The sequence below is a fragment of the Paralichthys olivaceus genome, chromosome 11 (genome assembly GCF_024713975.1).
Source record: "Paralichthys olivaceus isolate ysfri-2021 chromosome 11, ASM2471397v2, whole genome shotgun sequence".
NCBI classification, from domain to species: Eukaryota; Metazoa; Chordata; class Actinopteri; order Pleuronectiformes; family Paralichthyidae; genus Paralichthys; species Paralichthys olivaceus.
The window spans coordinates 12205129-12227287 of NC_091103.1; the positions used below are offsets into that span (position 1 = coordinate 12205129).

Genomic DNA, 22159 nt, shown 5'->3' on the forward strand with positions numbered 1-22159 from the left:
GTGAGAGAGCATGCGGGATGCCTAAAAGAGGCCGAGGCAGACAGAGCATCTATCTGCAGACCTATACAAAAACACACAGTATCTGCAGTACAGTTATTATCATGTTTCGTTTTCTTTTGTCAGTTTTAAATCAAAGGTGAGTGAGGCAGGAATCCAAATGAGGCAAACTCTGACAGTGGAGGAGAGGGAGCAGAGATTGAGACATGAGGAGATGGACCTGGAAAGAGGGGAAGGGATATAACTGGTAGATAAGAACACGGCAAATGAGAGAAGGATGTGGAGATAAGGACAGAAAAGAGGCGCTTCATAGGCGCAGACCAGCCATAAATGAGAATGGCATTCAGTAGAGGATATACCCAAGGCCCAACAGACAATTTTATTCAATCAAGCTGCACTACATTTTAAACACTCATCGATATCAGTCCTCTTAATGTGGCTGATTTTTTAAGCAAGAACCACAAATTATTGGTGAAAATATTGAAAAATGTCCTGGATCTCCACCGAAATTCAATGGGTTCGTCCCAGAGTCATACTGCATCCTTTAAAATGTAATCTTGCTTAAAAACCAACAAACAAACATGAACAAAACATAATTTACTAGGGGGAGGTAATGACACCATATTTTTAATCTGTAATGATGAGCAGAATAGAATTGGAACAAATTATACAAGGGTTTGATGTTTCTTATGTTAAACTTCATTGTGTTTGACCTGAACTCCTCAAGAGGAGCCAGCCTGCTGCAACATACACACACACACACACACACACACACACACAGGAAGGGGGTTAGATTGATCCAGGTTTAGCTCTCAGGGCTAAGAGTTATTGAAGAGAATCATCCCTCTGTAATCATGTTAGAGCCAACCAGACCTGCCCAATGCACACTGCTCTGAGTGTGTGTGTGTGTATCTGTGTTGGTGTGTGTGTGTGTGTGTGTATGTATGCATGTGAGAGAGAGACGGAGCTTTCATTTGTTTCGTGTCTCCTTCCTTTCCTTGTTGTTGTCAGGCTCCTCTGAGAAATGTCAGTGTGCCCTTCTGTCAAAGTCGCTCTCAATCAGCTAAAACACACAGAAGGTTACGCTGTCATTCACACGGCCATTGATAAAGCAGACTGGGCTTTGGAGCCCCTCTTGTCACTATTCATCTCTGACACACTTGTTTGTTTCTCTGCCTCATTCTCCCTCTCCTTATCATCATCACTCCTCTCTCTTTTCCCTCTTTATCTCCTACATCCTTGCTCCTCTTCCCTCTCCTAATCTCTGTTCCTCCCTCTCCACCATGTCATCTCTCCACCTCCCTCATTCGTTCCTCTCCTCTCTCTCCTCCTGCCAAGCTTCTGATCCTCATGTTTTTATCAGCTATTAGTAGCTATAGTTTAACACTCGGATCACATTGTCTTAGCTTCTCGGCCACAGCAGTTTACAGTGAGAGAACGAGAAGAGGATCAGGCATGTAGTTATTCTTTGACGCAGAAATGAAACCAGTTTCGGTGCTGACATTTTTCTGAATGCACTTGATAACTTGCCAGGATATTGAGACCTCTGAGCCTCATTGTTTAAGCTCATAATCTCAATTTGTGTTGCAAAGTGAGATATTTATGCAAGACCTTGTGAACCTTTTGCAACCCTAAAGCATGAAAAGACAATGACAAGTCCTTTTTCACTAGGCCCTGTCTCCCTACACTAAACATTTGTTCATTTCAGTATTTAAGAATTTTGTTGATACTCTTTTCTGGGTTGTGTGTTGTGTATTCTTTTACAGAAAGTTTGTGTTTGTGTAGTTCTGTCTGTGATGTTTGGTTGCTGTTTAGCCAGTGGGGTCAGATCAGCAGGTCGATCAGGGAGAGTGACAACAGGTTTGCATGATCAGGGCTCTGAGAGAGGAGGGGCTGGGCAGACTCAAGGTGACAGAGAATGGGTGAAGTGTCCTGAATTGGATTATATGTTATACATGATGTCAACCTATTGCATGTTTCTTCTGTATTTGTGCAGATAGATTGAATTGTGAGGTCAGCAGTAACTCAGAGTCCAAACTTGGTCTTGTGTTGAGTGTGGTTTCTACTTGTCTTTCTGTTTAGCTCATCCTATACCTACCAGCTCAGTTGGTAGGGTCCAGGCAGGTGAGGCTATAAAACAAAATGCCAGTCAGTAGTGAAGGGGGGTTGGCTGCTTGATGTGAGGCTGCAGATGTTTCTAGTTTTGTTTCCTTTTGCTTTCTCTTGTTTGATTTACTTGTGTTGACTTTCCCAGGGATTTGTCTTTCTGTTGTAATACCTGCATATTTTTTTCACCTCCTCGTGCTTTCTCAGTATTGCTCTTTTTGCAAGTTTTCAGTGCCAAATAGCGACCTTTACCCCAATCTGGGGGTTATGGTGCTGCAAACACATAGAAGTGAAAGGCACATTTTAGCAGCCTGAACCATCCCCAGTATTTCTAGGTCATGGCTTTTACAAGGGTGAATCTCATTTATCTGATTAAAACAGATTTCAAGATGTAAAAATCCTGAAGGACCGCAAAACACACCTAGTGTTGGAAACACGTAGGCCTGGTACACGTTGCATCAATATACCATTTTTATGATGTCTGTGGTGGCAGTATTAACATGACCAACACTGTGGGGGGGGGGCAACCATACTCACGATCCTGTGAGCTAGCCCCTTAGACAGAGGCTGGAGTCCTCTTGCAGTGGCCACAGGGTTTGTTCCAGCCCTTTGCTAAATGTCTTCCCCCCTCTCTACCCAATTTTATGTTTATTATTTTATCAATATCAAATTACAAACTAGATTTGAACTATAATTCTAATTACAATAGCCCCAAGTATTCATGAACATCATTTGTTGGTTTGATGGAAATAGAAACAATTTAATTTGGTTGAATATTGTGTTCCAAACCACCAGAGTAAAATCATTTAACTGTATGTTGTGTTTATAATGGAGATAATGCAGATTTCTATTTGTAGATGTGAAGAAACAACAATGTAAAAACATACAGACACTGATCCACCTCAAGAGGAGGAAACAAATTGAGAAGGAACATTTAAACAACAGCAACATATCAACACTGTTCTTACAAAGGAAACATTGGATCCTGTAGATTCCCAAAGATTAATCCCATTATGTAAAAACTGGGAAAATTATCATAGTAACTGCTCTCACAGCTCTGCAGCAGCATTTCTGCCAACCTCAGCTGCACCGAGAGTTATTGAGCAGAGTGTACTTCATTCCCTGAAGAATGAAATCAGGTTGCATCTGTCCTTTATCTGTACCTGCTCTTCAATGTGTGCAGCAGAGCCTCCCAGCTTCCACAGGCAGGATGTACAAAGGAGTAACACTCAGACATTTTCTTACCAATGAGAAATGTAGAGTTTCAAGTTAAACTAAAATAAAAGTGTTTGGAGTGTGTAAGGAAACACAATGAAAGAAGGTTTCTGTAGGGCACAAACAAACACAAATTCAAACCTGGGAACTTTTTTTCTCGAGGCAGCATCACTGACCACTGAGCCTCTGTGCCACAGCTCTGATCTCGGTGGCTCTGTTCACCGTCGTCCTTGGTTTTTGGCCTCGGCCTCCTAACAGGTTCAGATTTGGACGAGTTTGTGCTCGTGTCTCAGCTTCTTTGGCGAGCGGCTGAAACCTCGGCCAAATACACTCTTTGCTCGTCTCCGATCCACCTCATCATCTTGTCTTTGTGTATGTGTGCGAGGGCGGTTGCTGGGGTGATGGCAGGGTTGGGTAGGCACTCCTCTTTAAGCGAGCGTGTGTGCGTCTGTGTGTGTGAGGCTGCGATCCATGCTAAACTGATTTCGCCATGGCCGCGCCAGGGAGGCTAACACAATTACTGCTGGCTAATGGCCCCACTGACTGAAGGGGGGAGGATTGTGGGCAGCTTTCTGGAGGTCTCTCATCTCGCTCTCTCGCTCTGTTTTCTCTCGTCTTTCTATTTTTTTTTCCTCCAAATGTCTCTGACCCTTTTCTCATCCCTGCCTTCTCTCTCTTTTATTGTAGTTTCTGGGATACCCGCTGCCCTCGGGTCAGCCTGGTCCAGTTGGGTGAAACTTGGATCATGTCGCGCAAAAGCAAAGTCAACAAATGCAAATGACGGAAATAATAGCCTCCCTTTCTTTTCTTTCTCTGTCTCCCTGTCTGTTCGCTCTTCAGCCATCAGGAGGAAGGAGAATGGTTGGTACGACGAAGAGCATCCTCTCGTGTTCCTCTTCCTCGGTTCATCAGGAATCGGTAAATCACTCTCTCATCTCGCACAACCAACTCTTCCTCTTTGTTTTGGTCTCATGAAGTGATGTAAAAAGGAAAAATACTCTTCGGCTTTGCTAAAAGTCGCTGCCAAAATAAACACTTGAGCGAGTGAAGTTTCTTCTGAATGATCATAGAGTGAAGTGTATTCTCTTGCTGCCAAACACATTGATTTAAATGAACAAGAATACACAAGGCTACAAAGGAAAGTGTCACGTTGTAAATGTAAACGCACATTTGAGAAGCTTGACACACTATTCAGTAAATGAATTCGTCTACAGGGTGTCAGAATTTATTTTGTGAAGTAATTGTAGGAATAATTCAAAAACAACACTATTGGATGACATTGAAAAACATTCATGATCCCCAGAGGATGAACACCACCACCTTTGATGAACCCTTGACTTTTCCTCAAGTGCTATCATCAGGGCAAATATGTTTATTGTGTTAAATTGTGTGTATTCATGGTTGCATGCATTTTAACATATGATCATTATCAGTTATTATGAACAGTCACTGTGAATGTTATCGATTTTTAAATTTGTCATACTAGGCAACAGCTTGACAGTGTCACTCAATTCAGTCCGGGCCACAAAGACTCAATTGGTCTGGTTGTTTTTTAATCAGTTTCCTTCAGGGAACAATAAAGTTTATCAATCAGTCAATCTTCTTCAAACCAGGCTCCTTGTGGTTGATATTAAAGCAGAACTGGTAAGTATCATGTAGTTATACACAACAAAGATAACAAAGTCTTCACAGTGCTTCACATTACACACAGATCCTTGGGAATGATAGTAAAAAAATGGGATGTGTGTTTGTTTTCTGGAAGATGAATATCAGGACTAGTTTGGGCTTTTTATTTGATCAGTATTGGCTCCATAAAGTCCCATCCATTTCCAATACTCCATTAATTGAACACATTGAACTCTATGTACACACGCCACCATCAGAAACACGCCCATGTACAAAACAATCAATGTTGAGTACAAGTGGACGTAGCCAACGTAGGTGATGATGACAGGACGTATGTCATTCAAAATGTGAAACCAAAACTAACAAATCAAATGTAACAATGTGATATAGACATGAGGCCTGAATCAGAATTTCTGAAAATCTGTGTAGTCAGGTTCAGTATTTAAAGGACCGAGCTTGGGTCGTCAGTTTACACGTTCACAAGTAGCAGGAAGAAGTGTGTTCGAGTGAAGGCAATAAGGAGACGGAGGAATATTATGGGATGAGATAGATGGCTAAAAAAGGAGAGAGATGGTGAAATGACAGGCCAGAGAGATAGATGAAGGAGCGACGGTGTTCATATTCTCTGTTGCCTTCAGCGACAAACAGTGGCCATCAGACAACAATATTAAACACAGCAACAAGACGCATACACACACACACACACACACTCATCACACCCATATGCATACCAAACGCAGGACATCAATATCGTATATGAGCATTTATATGCAGAATATTTTACCGACAAACATAATGTGTTCTTCTGGAGAGCTGCAGATGATTGAAAGCTTGGTAGAGGGAGGCTGTGGGATTTAGGCCAGCACTTAGAGAGCGAGAGAGATTGTCTCTCTGTCTGAAGTCGGTGGGACTTCCTGAATTCTCTGCATGCTGATGTATGAGAAAGAGCACGGACCGTCTGTTTAGGTTTTAAGGGACTTTTGGACCCCCAGACAAAAGGGACCTGGGGGGGCCTACACAGTTGTTGTTGCTGTGGACGAGCATAATCAGCTGATCTCGGGGGGGCATTTCAGCTCGCTCTTGAGGCTCCAGGCAATTTGGCTTCTTTGCTGACCCTGTTGCAACGCCCCTGTCTCTGCCAAGGAGGTTGTTAGTTTGTCAGCAGGATTACACAAAAAATACTGAACAGATTTACACAAAAGGAAGGATGTGACCAAGAAAGAACCCATTGACCTTCGGTGCAGATCCAGGATTTATTTTCACTTTTGCAACATTGAGATTGACATATACACCAATTTCTCAAGAGATAATGATTATTGGATCTCGGGATCTTCAGGAACATTTAAAAGACTGATATCTATGATGCAGATTGATTCAAGTGGACTGTTGGACCTTGGCTGAGTTATGTGCTCTACTGAGTGTCATTCTACAAAATAAGAGAACGGGAGCAGCGGCTGAAACTGAATAATTACATCATGTCTCTGTTTTGTCTTGTTATTCGATGTGTCACAGGTAAGACGGAGTTGGCCAAACAGGTGGCCCGCTACATGCACAAGGACATTAAAAAGGTGTGTGATGTACACACACAAACACACAAACATACGCACACATACATTCTAGTCTATTTAATCTATCTATCTTTACAGAGAAAAATTTAAATACAACAAACCAGGGACAGAAAATAATAGAGCAAGAGTAGAAATTCTAGATGTGGATAACAATGTGATGTGTAACTGTGTATTTTCAGGTGTTTTACCATTTGAATCAATAGGTGGACACCAGGTCGTCTTGCTGATATAAAATACTTATAAGACATTTAATTTAATAGCTCTTCCCGTCTTGAAGAAATGACAGACAATTCACTTAGTGTTGGTTTCCACGGTAACTACATTCAACCCATTCAACCGGGCACAACAGAAAAACACACACACAATACGTACAGCGGTTTGATGGGAGGGTTAATCCATGGTGTGATTGCAGGGTTTCATCCGTATGGACATGTCGGAGTTCCAGGAAAAACATGAGGTAAGATACTTGTTACCTGTTATAAATACACGACAGGGACAACATTAAGCAGCTAAAGGTTCTTCGTTCTGAATCACACACATTTAGGTGAATAAGTCATTAATTTCCGACGAGAGCGGAACTGTTCCATCGCTCGGCTCAGTCATGAGTCATGACTTCAGATTCATTCTCCTTCCCATATTGAATGCAGTTATTAAAATGAATGTGTTTTTTTACATTTTTACACTTTTATGTGAAGCATTGAGGATGATTACATTCAATCTGAATCAGTTACATTATGTTGTGAAAATAAAGATGTGAAGGATCGTAGCAGAAGACAACATTTTTAGGAAGAGCAGAAGGAAACATGATAGGTGAAGGAGTTTTTATGTGAATCACGTGTCTGTATCAAATTGTTAAACTCATTTTGACCCGTTCTCCTTCTCTCAGGTGGCAAAGTTCATCGGCTCTCCGCCGGGGTACGTGGGACATGAGGAGGGAGGTCAGCTGACCAAGCTGCTGAAGGCGTGTCCCAACGCCGTGGTCCTGTTTGATGAGGTGGACAAGGCTCATCCTGACGTTCTCACTATCATGCTGCAGCTCTTTGACGAGGTATACAAACATAAACACACACACACACACAGATAATATATTATATCTTCGGGTTCTTGAGTTTCTGTTTGTGCAAATTGAACTTGAACAAATCCATCTCTCCATCATCCCTGCTGTCCCTCTCAGGGTCGTCTCACCGACGGTAAGGGGAAAACCATCGAATGCAAAGACGCCGTCTTCATCATGACGTCTAATGTTGCAAGTGATGAAATAGCCGAGCATGCACTGCAACTCCGTCAGGAAGCTGAAGAGGTCAGCCGCAGGAAGCTGGCTGACAAGCTTGGTGAGAGAACCACAGACAAACACTCACATATTGACATTATTAAAAATACAAACACGACAAACACAGTGTTTAGTTCTTGGAGACATCATATTTCAAATCATCGTCACACAGCAACAGAAATACTTGTACATGCTCCCACATTGGGAACACATTAAAACCCAATCTGACACACTACTTTGCATTTCTATCTGTTGCTGTCATTTAAAGATCAGCCTCATGATGGGATATGAAGTCTTTCACAGCGTCTTGCAAAATAATAGGGATCAACATTTTAGAGTTTGCCAACACGTTCCCACAAACTGTATTCGTGATGCGATGTTAAACTGTGAAGACATACAGTGAGTCGCTATCAGCAAAGCTCAGGTAATAGAAGCTGAAGCGAAATTAATGTTCTCATTGTGCTTTTCCCCAGAGGATGTACAGAAACGTGATGACGTCAAAATCTCCCGACAGTTTAAAGAGTCTGTGATTCGACCGATCCTGAAGGTAAAGCTACGACATGAACACTTCTGCACAGGGTTCTACTGGAGTTGGCCTCAGAGGCTGTACATGTCATCTTAATTGTTTTGTTCCCTCTTAGGCTCACTTCCGGCGGGACGAGTTTCTCGGTCGGATCAATGAAATTGTATACTTCCTGCCATTCTGTCACTCAGAGCTGCTGCAGCTGGTCAGCAAAGAGCTCAGCTTCTGGGCCAAGAAGGTGCGTAACATTGTGTACAGACAAATAACGAGACAGTGTGGACTTCACTTATTTTAATCTGAGAAACAAATGATCAGAGTTTGGTTTTGTTGAGCGCTGAGGTAAGAAGTGTCACACAGCTCTCACAATCCTGAGAACCGAACAGACCACGATGAGGGTTATTACGATTGTTAACGATTGTTAACTTGTAGATGGATTAACAAGGTCTCCACTTCTTTGAGCCATTTTTCATGAAACATCCCAAGAGCTAGACCTCTGTGTGTCTCTGAGAGACGATCGTCCTCGGAGCAGCCGACATCTATAACCCGCGTGTCCTCCAAGCGGGGATACACCCTCATCGTGCAGCAGCGGCCGATCCGAGCTGGAACACACGCAGATCAATATCATGTGCCAACGCTACTCACTATAATGTGATTACTGTGTTTAACATGTGGAGCCTTCATCAATATTTAATTATTAATATTACAGCTGGTCTCCTGACGGCAAACATGGGCCCCGCAGGCTACTGACAGGGACCTGACTCACGACTCTCACTCAGTCCGTCTTTTATACGCTGCCGTTTGTGATGTGTGTACGTGTGTGTGTTAGTTTTTTAAGTGTGTATGTCTTGTAGTGTCATGTCTCTGTCTGTATGTGGCAGCAGTGCAAACGGCAGACGTCTCATCACAGAATCCTCTGGATCCATTGTTTTGTCACTCACTCATATTAAACAAATTAAATGTTTCTCATTACGATCTTACCGACCGTGTTTCTAATGTTGTAATATCAGTGTTTATGTCTCCGGAGTAAAACCTGGCATCTATTTTATTGAATGGAGCGTTAGCATCAGGAGCTAAATGAGCAGCGCTGATCACTGCTATTGACTGGTGTTTGATTAAAACGCATTACGAGCCTGTTGATTAGCGCTGGCCGACATCTTGCTTGACATTATCTCAGCTGTTGCACTTGTCTCTTTCTCTCCATCTTATTTCTCCTCCGTCTCTGACACCAACCTCTCATTAGGATTTCACTGTATAACCAACTTGTCTTTTACCTTTTTTTTTTTTTTTTCTTTTCTCATTTTGTTTTCATTAGGCCAAGCAGCGCCATGACATCACTCTGCAGTGGGATCGCCCGGTACTGGACCTGTTGGCGGGCGGGTATAATATGCATTATGGAGCACGCTCCATCAAGCATGAGGTATACAAGGGATTTTTTTCTTTTCATTTTTTTCGCAGGCGATGAACATTTGTTTAATGTAAAGAAATTATGAATCTATTTTAAATCCTTGGACAAAAATAAACACCACTCGATAATTCTTGAAAGTTACTTTTTTAATTCAGTACAATTTTATTTGTATAGCACCAAATAACAATATACATTATCTCAAGGCATTTGACATAGTAAGATGGAGACCTGACAAATTATAGAGAAACCTTTCAGTAAAACGAGAAAAGACAAGAAACCTCCAGCAAGTCAGCAGTGTGGGCGGCCATGTGCATGAGGAGAGGCTGAGAACGGAAGAGAAGAGAGAGACGAGGAACAGTTGTGTAACCGTTGTATTAAACCACTGTCAGACTGGTCATTATAATGAAAATTAAAGTGATGCCTACAGAGGGAGAGACATCAGTCGCAGAGAAGGAAATATCTAGTCTGTGATACACATTGATCATGGAACAGCCTCCAGTCAGCTGAGAACAGTGTTCAATATCAGTCCGTGTCTTTTCTTTAGGGGCCGAGCAGCAGTGTTTGGATAGAAGGTGTAGGAAGTAAAAATATATCTTATTAAACTGAAATAAGAATAATTATCAGTAACAAATGAATCAGATAACAACATAGGAAAACTAAGATTTTACAGTTTCTTGCCTGAGCTCTAACCTCATCCCTGATCCCTCAGGTTGAGCGGCGGGTCGTCAACCAGTTAGCCGCAGCGTACGAGCAGGAGCTGCTGCCAAAGGGCTGCACGCTGCGTCTGTCCGTCCAATCAGAGGGCGAGGAGGAGCAGAGCTCTCCGAGTCTGCGGCTCGAGGTGGTGGGAGAGGACAGCTCGTCGAGAACGCTGGACATCCGTCCACCGCTCAGCCCCGAACACTGACAAAGAGCTAACAACACTAAGGATCTACACAGATATGTATGCACTCATGTACACCTACCACACATATCATCTTCATCGTCATGGTGATGCGGTGTCAGGATGGAAGATTCATGATGGATGTTACCAATAAAAGTACCTCTGATAAATACAGCACCAATGCCTCTGTTTCAGTCACACATGCAGTAACTTCATGCCAATTTGTCCACAACCTGCAGTCCAGGATCTGCCAACAGGAAATCAACTAATCCTCTGCTAACGTTAATGGAACAACCGGCCTTCATAGCAGCTGGAGTTGAGATTAAGAACCATGCTGACATTTGATATAAAACTTACGCCCGAGCCACGCTGCACGTGTGAGCAGAACGTCTTGCTTTTCAGTTGGCGCCCATGATATCAAGTTAGAGCGGCCACACTCTTCCAGAGAGTCAGTCTTGCCTATTTTCTCTGCGGGCCGCACGCAGTTCAAAAAAAGATAGACAGTAAAAATGATCATGCACCCAGTGTGACCCGGGCGTTAAGCACTGACTGTGAAATGTAGATGTGTCATTGTTGTAGCATAGAAGCTTCAGTGTGTCTGTGCAGCCTCGTCTTCATCAGACAAACTTATCATCTGTGGGTTGAAGTCATCGTATAAACTAATAGGAACTTACTCTTACTCTGTTGAGTAGAACACTAACACAGGCAAAGTATTTATTGAAGATATTATATATTGTATATTTAAGTTAAGGCGAGGAACAGTGGTAGATGTGACACTGAGAAGATAAACGAAGATTCAGGGATCTATTAGAGCTTTTGCATGCGTTTGCAGAGATGAAGAATATAATAGAACGTGTAAAAGAAAGAAGTTGTTTATTCCATGAGGCCATCATTTTAAAAATAAATAAATAACAGCCAATTTCTCCTGGGAAGGAAAATGAAGCATCAATGACCAAAGATAGTTTGACATTGCCTCTGTTTGTCACTTTAATGCACGTCTCACATGTGGAGAAACCCTCACCAACATTTACAATTATAAATATATGTTTAGAAAAAACAACCTGCTTATTCATTTTAGTAAATAATGTGTTAGTGGAGGAAAAACGTGTATCAGTCACTTTGAGTTATGGATAATAAAACCTCCTGGTGAATAGTTTCTGTTGATGCATGTTAAAGTAAAGAAGCGTCGTCTGTCACGCCGGCGCTCTGGTGCTGTACACTGTGTCTCTTTGTGACATTAAGAGAAATTTAGAGTCGTAAAGAAACAATAAGTGTTGTATCATAAATGTTTGAACGGCATGTCGACAAGGCGCCAATTGTAGTCGAGCAACATCCCTCATTGTTGTTTCCACTGTGTAAATAAAGTCGTCACAACAAAAAGGGGGAATTCCTCTGTTGTGTTTTGTTTTTTTGTTGTATTTGTGCTGCCTCTGACACTTCTGATGGATGGATGGAAGTGTGTGTGTGTGTGTGTGTGTGTGTGTGTGTGTGTGTGTGTGTGTGTGTGTGTGTGTGTGTGTGTGTGTGTGTGTGTGTGTGTGTGTGTGTGTGTGTGTGTGTGTGTGTGTGTGTGTGTGTGTGTCAGAGCAGTGCCTGGGTGGGAATTCTGCAACAATGACACATGTCCACCTTGTCCACGACATGACAGAGGAATTTGATTGGAATCCTGCTCTCTGTGTGTGTGTGAGTGTGGGGGGGGGGCTGTGTCAAATGCTGGGAGCAAATGCAGCAGCGCAGTAAACGCCACAGAAATGTGGAGAGCATCACACACACAGACACACACCATGCAGGAATGTCTTCCCTATGGGGAGGAATTAGCATGCAGGAAAAGGACACATTGAGTCTTGGTCTCTGCTTGGACCCCCCAACAACAGTCACGGACTGCTGTCTCCTGTGAAGAGGGAGGGTTTCTCATGTTTATCAATCATTCCTCAAACCAGTATTTTAGTAACACAACACTGCAGTGTTCATCTGTAGGCCTGAAACAAACAATTAGTTCATCAGCAGAAAAAAATCTGCAAATATTTTCTAGAATAATTCAAAAAGAAACAGCTTCTTTTACATGAGGATCATTGTGAGTTCATGTTTGTGTCTGTCACACTGAACGAAGCTGAGTTCAGTTCTGGCATTTTGAGAGGGCATTAGAAAATATTTTTTTTACAATGAATAAAAACGGAATAATCAGTAATAGTAACTAAGAAAAGTTAGAAACAGCCTGGATTCTCTTCACGGTATTCTGAGATCAACTCTCTCAGACTCTAAGAATTGTTTTTTATGTTGCTAACTTCACTTTGTGGTCATATGTGTGGTCATATGTGCTCTGAATAAATAGTCACACACCTGGAGTGTCGTCTGGATGTTGGGGGTTAAACTCTCGACGGCCACAGAGAAAGAAGCAGCAGACGGTTTTTAAACACCGGACTCTAACAGTGGCAGCATCCAGATCAGGTTTTGCTTTGATACCTCGAGGCTTTTCCCATCGCTTATTACCCTCAAACACATCTGCAATTTATGGTTTTAGGAAGTCGAGCTGGCACGAGGGTGTGTGTGTGTGCGCGCGCGTGTGTGTGTGACGCACGTGTGTGTATCCATTTACCATCCCCCGAGGAGGAAGACAAGAAAAAGAGGAGAAAGAGAAGAGGCTCTTAGTCTGTCCGTCAGGCTATTTCTGACTGCTGCCATTTCTCTGATTAGATTATGGAGAAACAGAAACCTGGCCCTCCATCGTCCTAACCTCCCTCCTCCCTCTATCTCGCTGCAGTTTGCTCACTCGCCCCCCTCCCTCCATCCCCCCTCTCCTCCACCTCTCTCTCAGCCCTTCCTTCTCCCACTTCTGTCTGTCTCTGTCCGTCCATCTGTCTCTCTCTCTCCCATTTTCTGCTGATGATGAATGAGAGGGTTAAACCTGAGGAAGGGACACATGGAAGAAGAAGAGTACATGTACAATTTTCATTAGTGCAAAAACATCTGTATTAAAGTAGAGTACGATACTTTATTTGTTAAAACCAATGAATTTGTTCCCTTGAAAGTAAGTGGAGACTGTGCATCTATAGCAGTCCTCTTAATATGCCTGATGTTTTGTATCAAGATCCATTAATTATTACAAAACTGTTTTGAAATGTTAAACTGAAAAATAAAATGTGAACTGCACAGAAATTGAACTGTTTCCTCCCTGACCCATACAGCATGCTTCCAACAAGTTTCATGAAAATCCTTTCAGTAGTTTTTTTGTGATCTTGTTCATACACAAACAAAGATGTCCTCCTTGGCAGAGGTAAAGTTATTTAGACGTGTCCATGCAGGAGCCTGATCCAACGCTTCTAGATCCCAATCATTGCAATGAATGCTGGTTCACCAAACAGTTATTTTAGTTAGATTAAAACTTATTTTACTATAGCACAATATCAACTAGACAGGTTTGACCAGGGGCCCTCTGCAGCACGGGGCCACAAGGTGAGGTAATAACACCCTGCTGCACTTTACTGCTGCAAATTCTCCAAACAAAGCGTAATGAACCAAATTACAAGAACTATACGGGGCCCCATCAGTAGCCTACAGGTTTTAAGTGCAGACTCGGAATCATTACATCGGCAGTTTGAGTCTGAACGGGACCTTCAGTGCATCTCACTCCATCTCCCTCTCTACAGTGACGGCTCTAAAGCTGTGAAGTGATGGGAAAATACTTTTTAAAATCAAAACCATTTGACATGCAGCAGCTCTGGGGGGTTGTAGTCGTACCCGCTGACAGTGCTGAGGGCCCCTGAACACTGATCTCTGTTGTGTGTGTGTTGCAGAAGTGTGGGTGTGTTTGATTTCAGCACCATGGCTGTGCAGCTGAGTGCAGCAGAAAGGTGCAGCATGCAGCCAGGTGGAGGTGCTGAATGATGAATGACTACCAGAGGTTCTCCCATTATCATATCTGTCCCCTAGCTCTTAACGGGGGATTTTCATCCGTGTCCCTCTGCACAATACTCCTACACTAACACCCCCTCCTCTCCCTCACTCCCCTCTCTTTCTCTCTTTGTCCTCCCCCCCGCAGGAGAGCGATCGATTTCACCTCCATTACCTCAGTGCACTCAGCTGCAGGATGGAGATGCTCCTCAGTCCTGCAGCTGCGGTGGGAGCAGCACAGTTATCACAGGCTGCACAAAAAACTGCTTTCAGACACGCAATGAACTCCGGATAATCTCATCACATTCTCGGAGGGGCTGTATGTGAAAACGTAAATGTCCCAGTGAGAGGCTCTGTCAGGGAGCCTCCTTGTAAAAACTCAGGAGACTGTCCGAATGAGCCGATGTGAGAAAACACCTGGAGATCCTCTGCAGGATTCACCACCAGCAAGTGGGTGTGTTGATGATGTTTCTAACATGCAGCAGAAGCAAAACTTCGAGAACACATATCTCAGGATGAAAATGCAGTGTCGTGCACATAGAAGGCACCTACGAGGATCAAGCTATTGATGAGCTGTAAACAAAAACATGTGATCTCTGCAGCAGAAGGAAGATATTATATCCTGCCTGCTGCACCGGCCCTCATCTGAACACTCCCAACATTTCTGTGATCTGAGAATCTCCAATGTGTTGTGTGAAAGACAAACTCTGGAGAATGTCTGGAGACATTTTGCGGACATTCTGCAGAGTTCATGTCTGAAAACTGGTGAGAGCCTTGAGACTTTCTCTGCCTAGCCCCACAAAGAATACAAATATCTCAGGATGGAAATGTGGTGCCAGCACACAGAAGACACTGACAGAGAATCTGCTGCTCTGTTGTTCATGTGAGAGAAGCAAACTCTGGAGAGAGTCCTCACCTAATCATGAGGACATTCTCCGGAGTTCATGTCTGAAAATGGTTCATAACCACAGTGTGTGTTTGTTCTAGATTCTCTGACCTTTAATGCGTTAATGTCTGGAGTTGTGGGGGGGGAGCACCGGATGCCGTCCGGTTACCGCAAGGTGATCACGTGACAATCCAACCCTCCCCTGGGAGAATTAGCATAAAAGACGAATAAAGGACCCCACCAAAAAAAAAACACACACACACCAGTCTGTCCTCCTTTCTCTTAAAGAAAAGGAACAAATCCATTCCGCCTAATTCGAACCTTGCTCAGGGACAGCTCGCGTGGCAGATTGCAGCCTAATTAGTTTAGAGGGAATTTAATTCAATTAACTTTCCACAGCTCCGCGCGCCCCGCCGCTGCAGGGCTGCTTTCAGAGCGCGGGGCCAGAGCTGCAGATCTAATTAGCGTGTTTGGAGAGGCTCTCCATGCGCGCGGCCATCCCCTCAACCGCTCCAGCTGTGGTGTGCGTGCGTGTGCGTGTGTGCGTGCGTGTGTGTGTGTGTGTGTGTGTGTGTACCGTGGTCTCCCGGGACCTGTTTTTTTTATCCTAAAAAGCTTCTTTTTTAAGTAACATGCCGTCGTCCATTAGGATAATACAGGTCTGGTGGCGCAGTGGAGAGATGGACGCAGCATGAGAATAACCCGCAGCTGCTCTGCGTCACGGCCCGGCTGCTGAGCGCGCGGCCGCCTCATGTTAGAGCGTACCCGAATTCGTTTGAGTGTAATTTGATGGGTTCAAATGAATGGCTGCATGTTTGACTAAACTTCAGGCTGATGGATGCGAGTGCTGATAATGATTCTGTCCCTGTGTCTGTGGGCCATTATTTAGGTTTACAACATTTATTGTTCCAATATTTTAAAAGATAGTTGATGGATATTTTGATCATTCTCTGTGATGATGATGATGATGATGATGATGATGATGATGAGCACATTTTGGCCCCAGATTTGGCCCACATCCCGTATGGAATGATGGCACTTGGGTAGTCGACTCCTGTTTGCCACATCTGGGACACGAGTAAGCAAAAGGTGCCAAAGGTGGCAGGATTAGTTTTGTGCTCTTTTGTCCATATTCACTACTTTAGGTTCTCATCCAGATTACACCTTGCCCAGATCACCGCATGTTTGTCAAAATAGGCCCATGTTTATTTGGGGATTTGCCATTTTACAAGTGGGCCACTTTAAACTCCATCCATATTGTCCGAGCCACATGAAGGCCACATCATGACCTGGAGTGGCCCACACCCGTTTGTTATCAGGGCCAACATTTTGCTGCAGATCTAAAAATTGGAGATCAATGACAATATAATGAAGCACAAAAGAGCAAGAATTCACATGTTTCCCATCCATGTTCTTGAGGTTCCTGTGGTGTTTGTCTTTGTGTTTCTTTGTCTCAACAGGTATAAATACCACTTTTATTATATTATAATAAGCTTCATCCTAAATTACATCCATGAAAATCAATTTAGTCCAATAAGTAAAATACACTGTTTATATATAGTTCTTTATATTTTGCTCCAGGCTCAGTCAGGACCCTGCAGTGTGATTTTAAACAGGCGCATCACCACCAGGCCTCCACCTGACAGAGCTTCACCGCAACACACTGGTGCTGTGGCTCCGTCTCTAACACGGTTAAATACGCGCCTTCGTTTCGAGCCGGAGCGTCACGGTACATTCCGGTAATTGGGCATTGAAATGCGGGGACAGGCTCACCGACGGGACCCCCTCCCCTGGGCGGGAGCACCACCACCACCTTTACTTCCCTCCCTGCTCCTCCCACCCTCCGGCACCGTCTCTCATCCGTCATCGGGCAAATCAAATGCGCATCGCCGCTGCAGAGACTCGCCGGCCGGTGTTAACGGCAGGATCCGTGATTTCTGATTTTATTTTACGCGCGATCAAATCCACCTGCGATGGAAAGAGCAGCTCGTGGAGGGACGATGACACGACACATTTCAGTGACGGTGCAGGTGGAGAAGCTGGCCTGCAGTCAGCTCAGATCAGGATGGAGGTTGTAAAGGAGAAACATAAAAATCCTATTAAAATCAAGATACAAAAACCAGAACATAAACTGTCATTAAACCGTTGAAAGACTTTAATATTATATTTAACTACTATTCTAAATTGCAGACACGTGAGTACAGATATATTATAATGCAGCAAGGCCTAATAAGATCTTTTGTGTGTCGAGATAATTCAATCAGCCAGTGCGTATTTTGCGCACAAACAAAATACGCAAATGTGCCAACTAGATCAGCGTTAATGGACTCGCTTGTTACAGATTTCTACTCTTCCCTCACTTCCCTCAATGTTCAATCTATAATGAAAGGCTATAGACACAATAATTCAATATACAACAACAAGATGTCCAATTAAATTCAGAAGAAAAGACGCACAGGAGCGCCAACAAATAGGGCAAATCGTTTAGATTTTGAATTTACATCTGTGAATTTGTGGCCAACTGATAATAATTAAGATACAAGGGTCATATAATCATGGATAATTTGCAGGATAATCTACATAAAATCGGATTTTATTTCACTAGATAATGACATTTGTTATTTTACATAATTACGCACAAGTTAAAACACAGAAATGTGGGTATGTCGTTGGCAATTTTGCAGCTACTTTGAAACTGCAGTGCTCCTTTTTGCAGTGGAAGTTTATTCGTTATAAATATTAGTCTCTACTTCACCAAAACCCTCCTCATTAAGCCTCTGCCCCATTTGTTCCCCCCCTACCATGCCATGTAAAATCAGTTTGGCGTCATGTGGCTCTGACTTCAATTAACTCTTAATAATCATCTCCGCATGTATCAGGGCGTTAAACTGCGTGTTTCACAAAGAACAGCTCACTGCCCAGACCTGAGAATCAATAGCATGCCTGACTCCAGAGGCAGGAAAACGTCTTTGGGCACACGGGACATGTTCTTCTGTGCGCTCTCATGATGGATGGAGCAGGCAGCCTCTCTCTCTCCCTCCCTCTCTCTCTGACTGACTGACAGCCTCAGACCACCACCGCGTGTCCCGGGACAGATCCCGGCCTGCTGGGCCTCCCGCGTGGCTTTTCTTCAAACCACATGTGTCGCCGCTGCCACATCCTTTACTCATCCCTTATCCCCCCTGTCTCTGTCCACATACACCTCTCCATCAACACCATCCATCCATCCATCCGTCACAGAGCCCAGTCTGCGCCACGACGCTCACAAATTCTTCGAGGCCAACGTGGGCTTAATAAAGGTGGAGCAGCAAAAACAGTTACAAGGAAAACATGAGCCGAGAGGGAATAAAATCAGGGGATTGAATTGAGATTCCTCTACAGATCATATTAGAAATAAGCGAACAAATAAATATGAATGGATTTAAATGTTAAGCTCAGTGCTGATTGTTTTCTTCTTGAAAAATAAAATGACATTAAGAGCAGAAAAACAGCTCCTTAAGGAAAAACGTTTAGTTTAATGTCTGCCCCAATAAATCTCATTATAATAGAAAATAGGTTCATTAATTGAATGGAGCATGATTGAAGAAGCCTAAATGTATTAATCAATGAAAACTAAAAACTATACTAAATTCAAGTGAAATGAGTTTTATCATATCACCTGTAACACTATCTACCTTGATAAACCATGATAAACCAACAGATTAATATTCTTCATATGGAGACTGGTGGGTAATTGCTCAATGTTCCTAATCCCTCAGTTTACTTTTGTCGCCTGTTGACATTAAAGCCTCATTATTTAATATTGCATGACTGCTTTTCAATAAAAGACTCATAAAATGTGAAATGGTCCTTTAAGGTTATCTCAATCATAACTCTAGAAACTGACAGTGCTAGATTTTCCCCCAGTGCTCCATACATGGGCCTATAATCCCTATAGTTGGGGTCCCTCTCTCTCAGGGGCCCTCAGGAGCCTCTAGGGGACCATTGTGTCCCCCCTTCTGTTGACTCAGACGTCATGAATGCCAAAGCTCCCCGTTACTGTTTCCGTCCCATCGGCCCATGAATGTAAAAGTCCAAAGTTAAAGCCTCCGCAGCGGAGGAGAGAGTCTCCCCCTGCAGCGCAGCGCGGAGCACTAAAGGGTGGATTAGCGGCCTGGAAGAGAGCGCTCTCTGCTCTTTGAAGGGATTAAGGTTTAAATGCGTGAAAAGCGGGAGAGCTAGGGTCGCTCCTGGCTGATGCTCTTTTTTCTCTCTGGAGGGAGGCAGAGCCGCGGAGTTTAACTGTGAAACAGTTTAAGTTTCTTGGTAAACTCACCTCTGAACCCTCCAGACTGGAGCAGGACGCACAACAGCCGGCACGGCCTGGGAGCCACAGACCCACTGCAGGGTTTAAATAAAATGTGTGTTTATTTTAAAGTGGGTTAAAGAACAGGCTGCGGTCACGATCACACAGAACTGAATGGTATATTTAAATATCTAGCCCGTTGTGTTGCTGTGACATTGATATGACTGGGTTTTTGGCACCTTTTCCACTTTTACTCTTTGAGTTTAGGAGAAGAAAAAAAATTCCTACTTTCAATGTTTCACTGCTACAACTGCAGCCTTTACTCTCTCGTGGGCCGAGCATTATTTACATGACACAATACAAACAGTGGGTTAGGTCTGATGTGGTACTTACAGTGTTTTATGCCACGATGAAGAATCTCTAACGCCGTAATCTGGCTCTTCTAATGGTCTCAACTGTGATATAACAAGTGCATAGTCTTCATAATAACGTGTCAGTAAAAGGAGCTGGGACTTGTCATTGTCTCTGGAGAGGCAGGTGCAACAGAATCCCTCAATCTTATGCAGAGTAGGATGTTTCTTACTTGGAGCATTAACTCTGGATATATGCTGGAACTAGAGTCATAATGACGCCCCGTGTTTCATTTACCAGCATCTGCACCAGATTGAAAAACAAGAGCACCGCCCCAAACAACTGACCACACAATAAACACTTCACACAAGCCATATCAATAATACTCATTTATACTGCACTACGCGTGTGTGTGTCTGTCTGCGTGTATGCGTGCGTGTGCGTGTGTATGTGTGTTATAATGTCATTAAGCTCCATCATCATGCACCCTCTGGTCAAAGCAGAGATAAGAGCGCGCACACTTTGGTCTCCGTTATTATGCGTTTTATAAGCGCGCACACGAGCCTAAGTCGATTAATTCCTCGCGTGCTTCACGTCGTAACGTAATTTTGTTTGTTTCTTCGTGAATTATATTATTTGGTGAAATGTATCCGCTAATAAAAAGCCTGTTAATTTCAACGAACAGGGGCTGAGACGCTTGTCACGTTTTAAAGGGCACCACGGTTTGGATGGAGCGCGCGCCTGCCTGTTGGTGTTAAACACTGTGTGTGCGTTTGTGCGCGCGAGTGTGTGTGCCGTGTGGGATATGACTTATCACATTGTATGACACCGAACAATAAACTTAAACCAATTTATGGAGCGTCAATGCGTTTACGGTTATCCTGTCGCGGTCGTCTCCGCAGCCAATTCCCTCTCTCGTCCTATACATCAAACTGACGCGCGCTCTGGTGACATCTTCCGTAAAAGTGATCGGAATCAAATCAAAGCTTTTAATCTCGACAATCACCGTCACATCTGGACTTTTCCCGACACATAAAGACTTCTGCGGCTCTGCTGCACTTGTCTCTGACGCAGCAACTGTTTGGGACTCAACCTGCACCTGCGCGTAAGGAGCATTTTACGCACCAGTTAATAGATGGATTATACAGTTTTGGCTGTAAATGAAGGCCCGTATCTGATACGGTGATGTTGTAGAAGCTCAGTGCAAACCGATGACACATTAGATTTCTCCAGGAGCACAGAGTTGGGACAAATATCCTGAGTGTGAGTTTTGTTACGCATGCCTCCAACTCCGGACAAACCCAGCACAGTAACTACATATCGATGTTAGCTCTTTTAATCTCAGTAGATTATTAAACTGCTTTCAGATATTTATTCATCTAACTCCAAACCAATATTCTACATTTAAACCCAAAAGGTCTACTTGCGACCAGTTCATCTGTGAATTAATGAGGAGATAAAAAAAAAAGGGACGTGGCTCGGACGAATTTAAACCGATGTCAGATCCTGTTTGTTTCTCAGCTCCTGGATTTGAACCATCGTTCTGCATTTCTTTAAAAACAGTGGAACAAAGTGAAGTAATATGGTTCATTACAGGGAGACACAGATTCTACAATAAACAGAAATGAGTTTCTTCACCTGAAGAGTCCATGGGCTGATTCAACTCATTGATTCTCACCGTTCTCTTTCATTTTGCTACTTTTTCCTCGAGTCGAGGGTTCAGGGCAGAAGAAGTCAAACGCAAATTGTGATTTGTGAATATGCACCACAGCTATAAAATGTGATTGATTGATTAATAATAAACGCACTTTGATGGATTTATATATATAAAGTCTGATCAGTTAAACCGTGCCTCTCGTTTTCAGTCACATCTGAGCGGATCGACCTGAGCAGAATAACACAAATAAAGATATAAGAAATGTTTCTGTAGTTTTTAGACTCGATCATTTCGCTCTGCTGACACCTGCGAGCGCGTGGGCGGTGCAGTGGGTGAGTGGGGGGAGGAGAGAAGGGAGGGGTGGGGTTTTTTTTGGGGGGGGGGGGCGTGTGCACACTCGCTCACTGGTGCCATTGTCATGGAAACGACAGACCACCGCCTCGCTATTGTCTCGCGCTCAGCCAAGTTTATTATAAACAGCGCGCGAGCCGCAGCA

The 22159-nt window shown here is 43.5% G+C and overlaps 1 protein-coding gene across 2 annotated transcripts in view; it reads left to right on the top strand.

Moving 5' to 3' along the window:
- Window positions 1–11980, top strand: part of clpb (ClpB family mitochondrial disaggregase) — a 35164-nt gene extending 23184 nt beyond the window's left edge. The window contains exons 8-17 of one of the 2 annotated variants that reach the window (XM_069534634.1): window positions 4159–4236; window positions 6457–6512; window positions 6925–6969; window positions 7399–7560; window positions 7687–7843; window positions 8256–8329; window positions 8424–8543; window positions 9618–9722; window positions 10420–10653; window positions 10789–11980. In XM_069534634.1, the coding sequence (XP_069390735.1) occupies window positions 4159–4236; window positions 6457–6512; window positions 6925–6969; window positions 7399–7560; window positions 7687–7843; window positions 8256–8329; window positions 8424–8543; window positions 9618–9722; window positions 10420–10617 (995 nt within the window). In that variant the 3' untranslated portion in view covers window positions 10618–10653; window positions 10789–11980. Of the gene's footprint in view, window positions 1–4158; window positions 4237–6456; window positions 6513–6924; window positions 6970–7398; window positions 7561–7686; window positions 7844–8255; window positions 8330–8423; window positions 8544–9617; window positions 9723–10419 lie in introns of both variants that reach the window. The other variant, XM_069534633.1, reaches the window with a different exon arrangement.
- Window positions 11981–22159: the final 10179 nt, after the last annotated feature.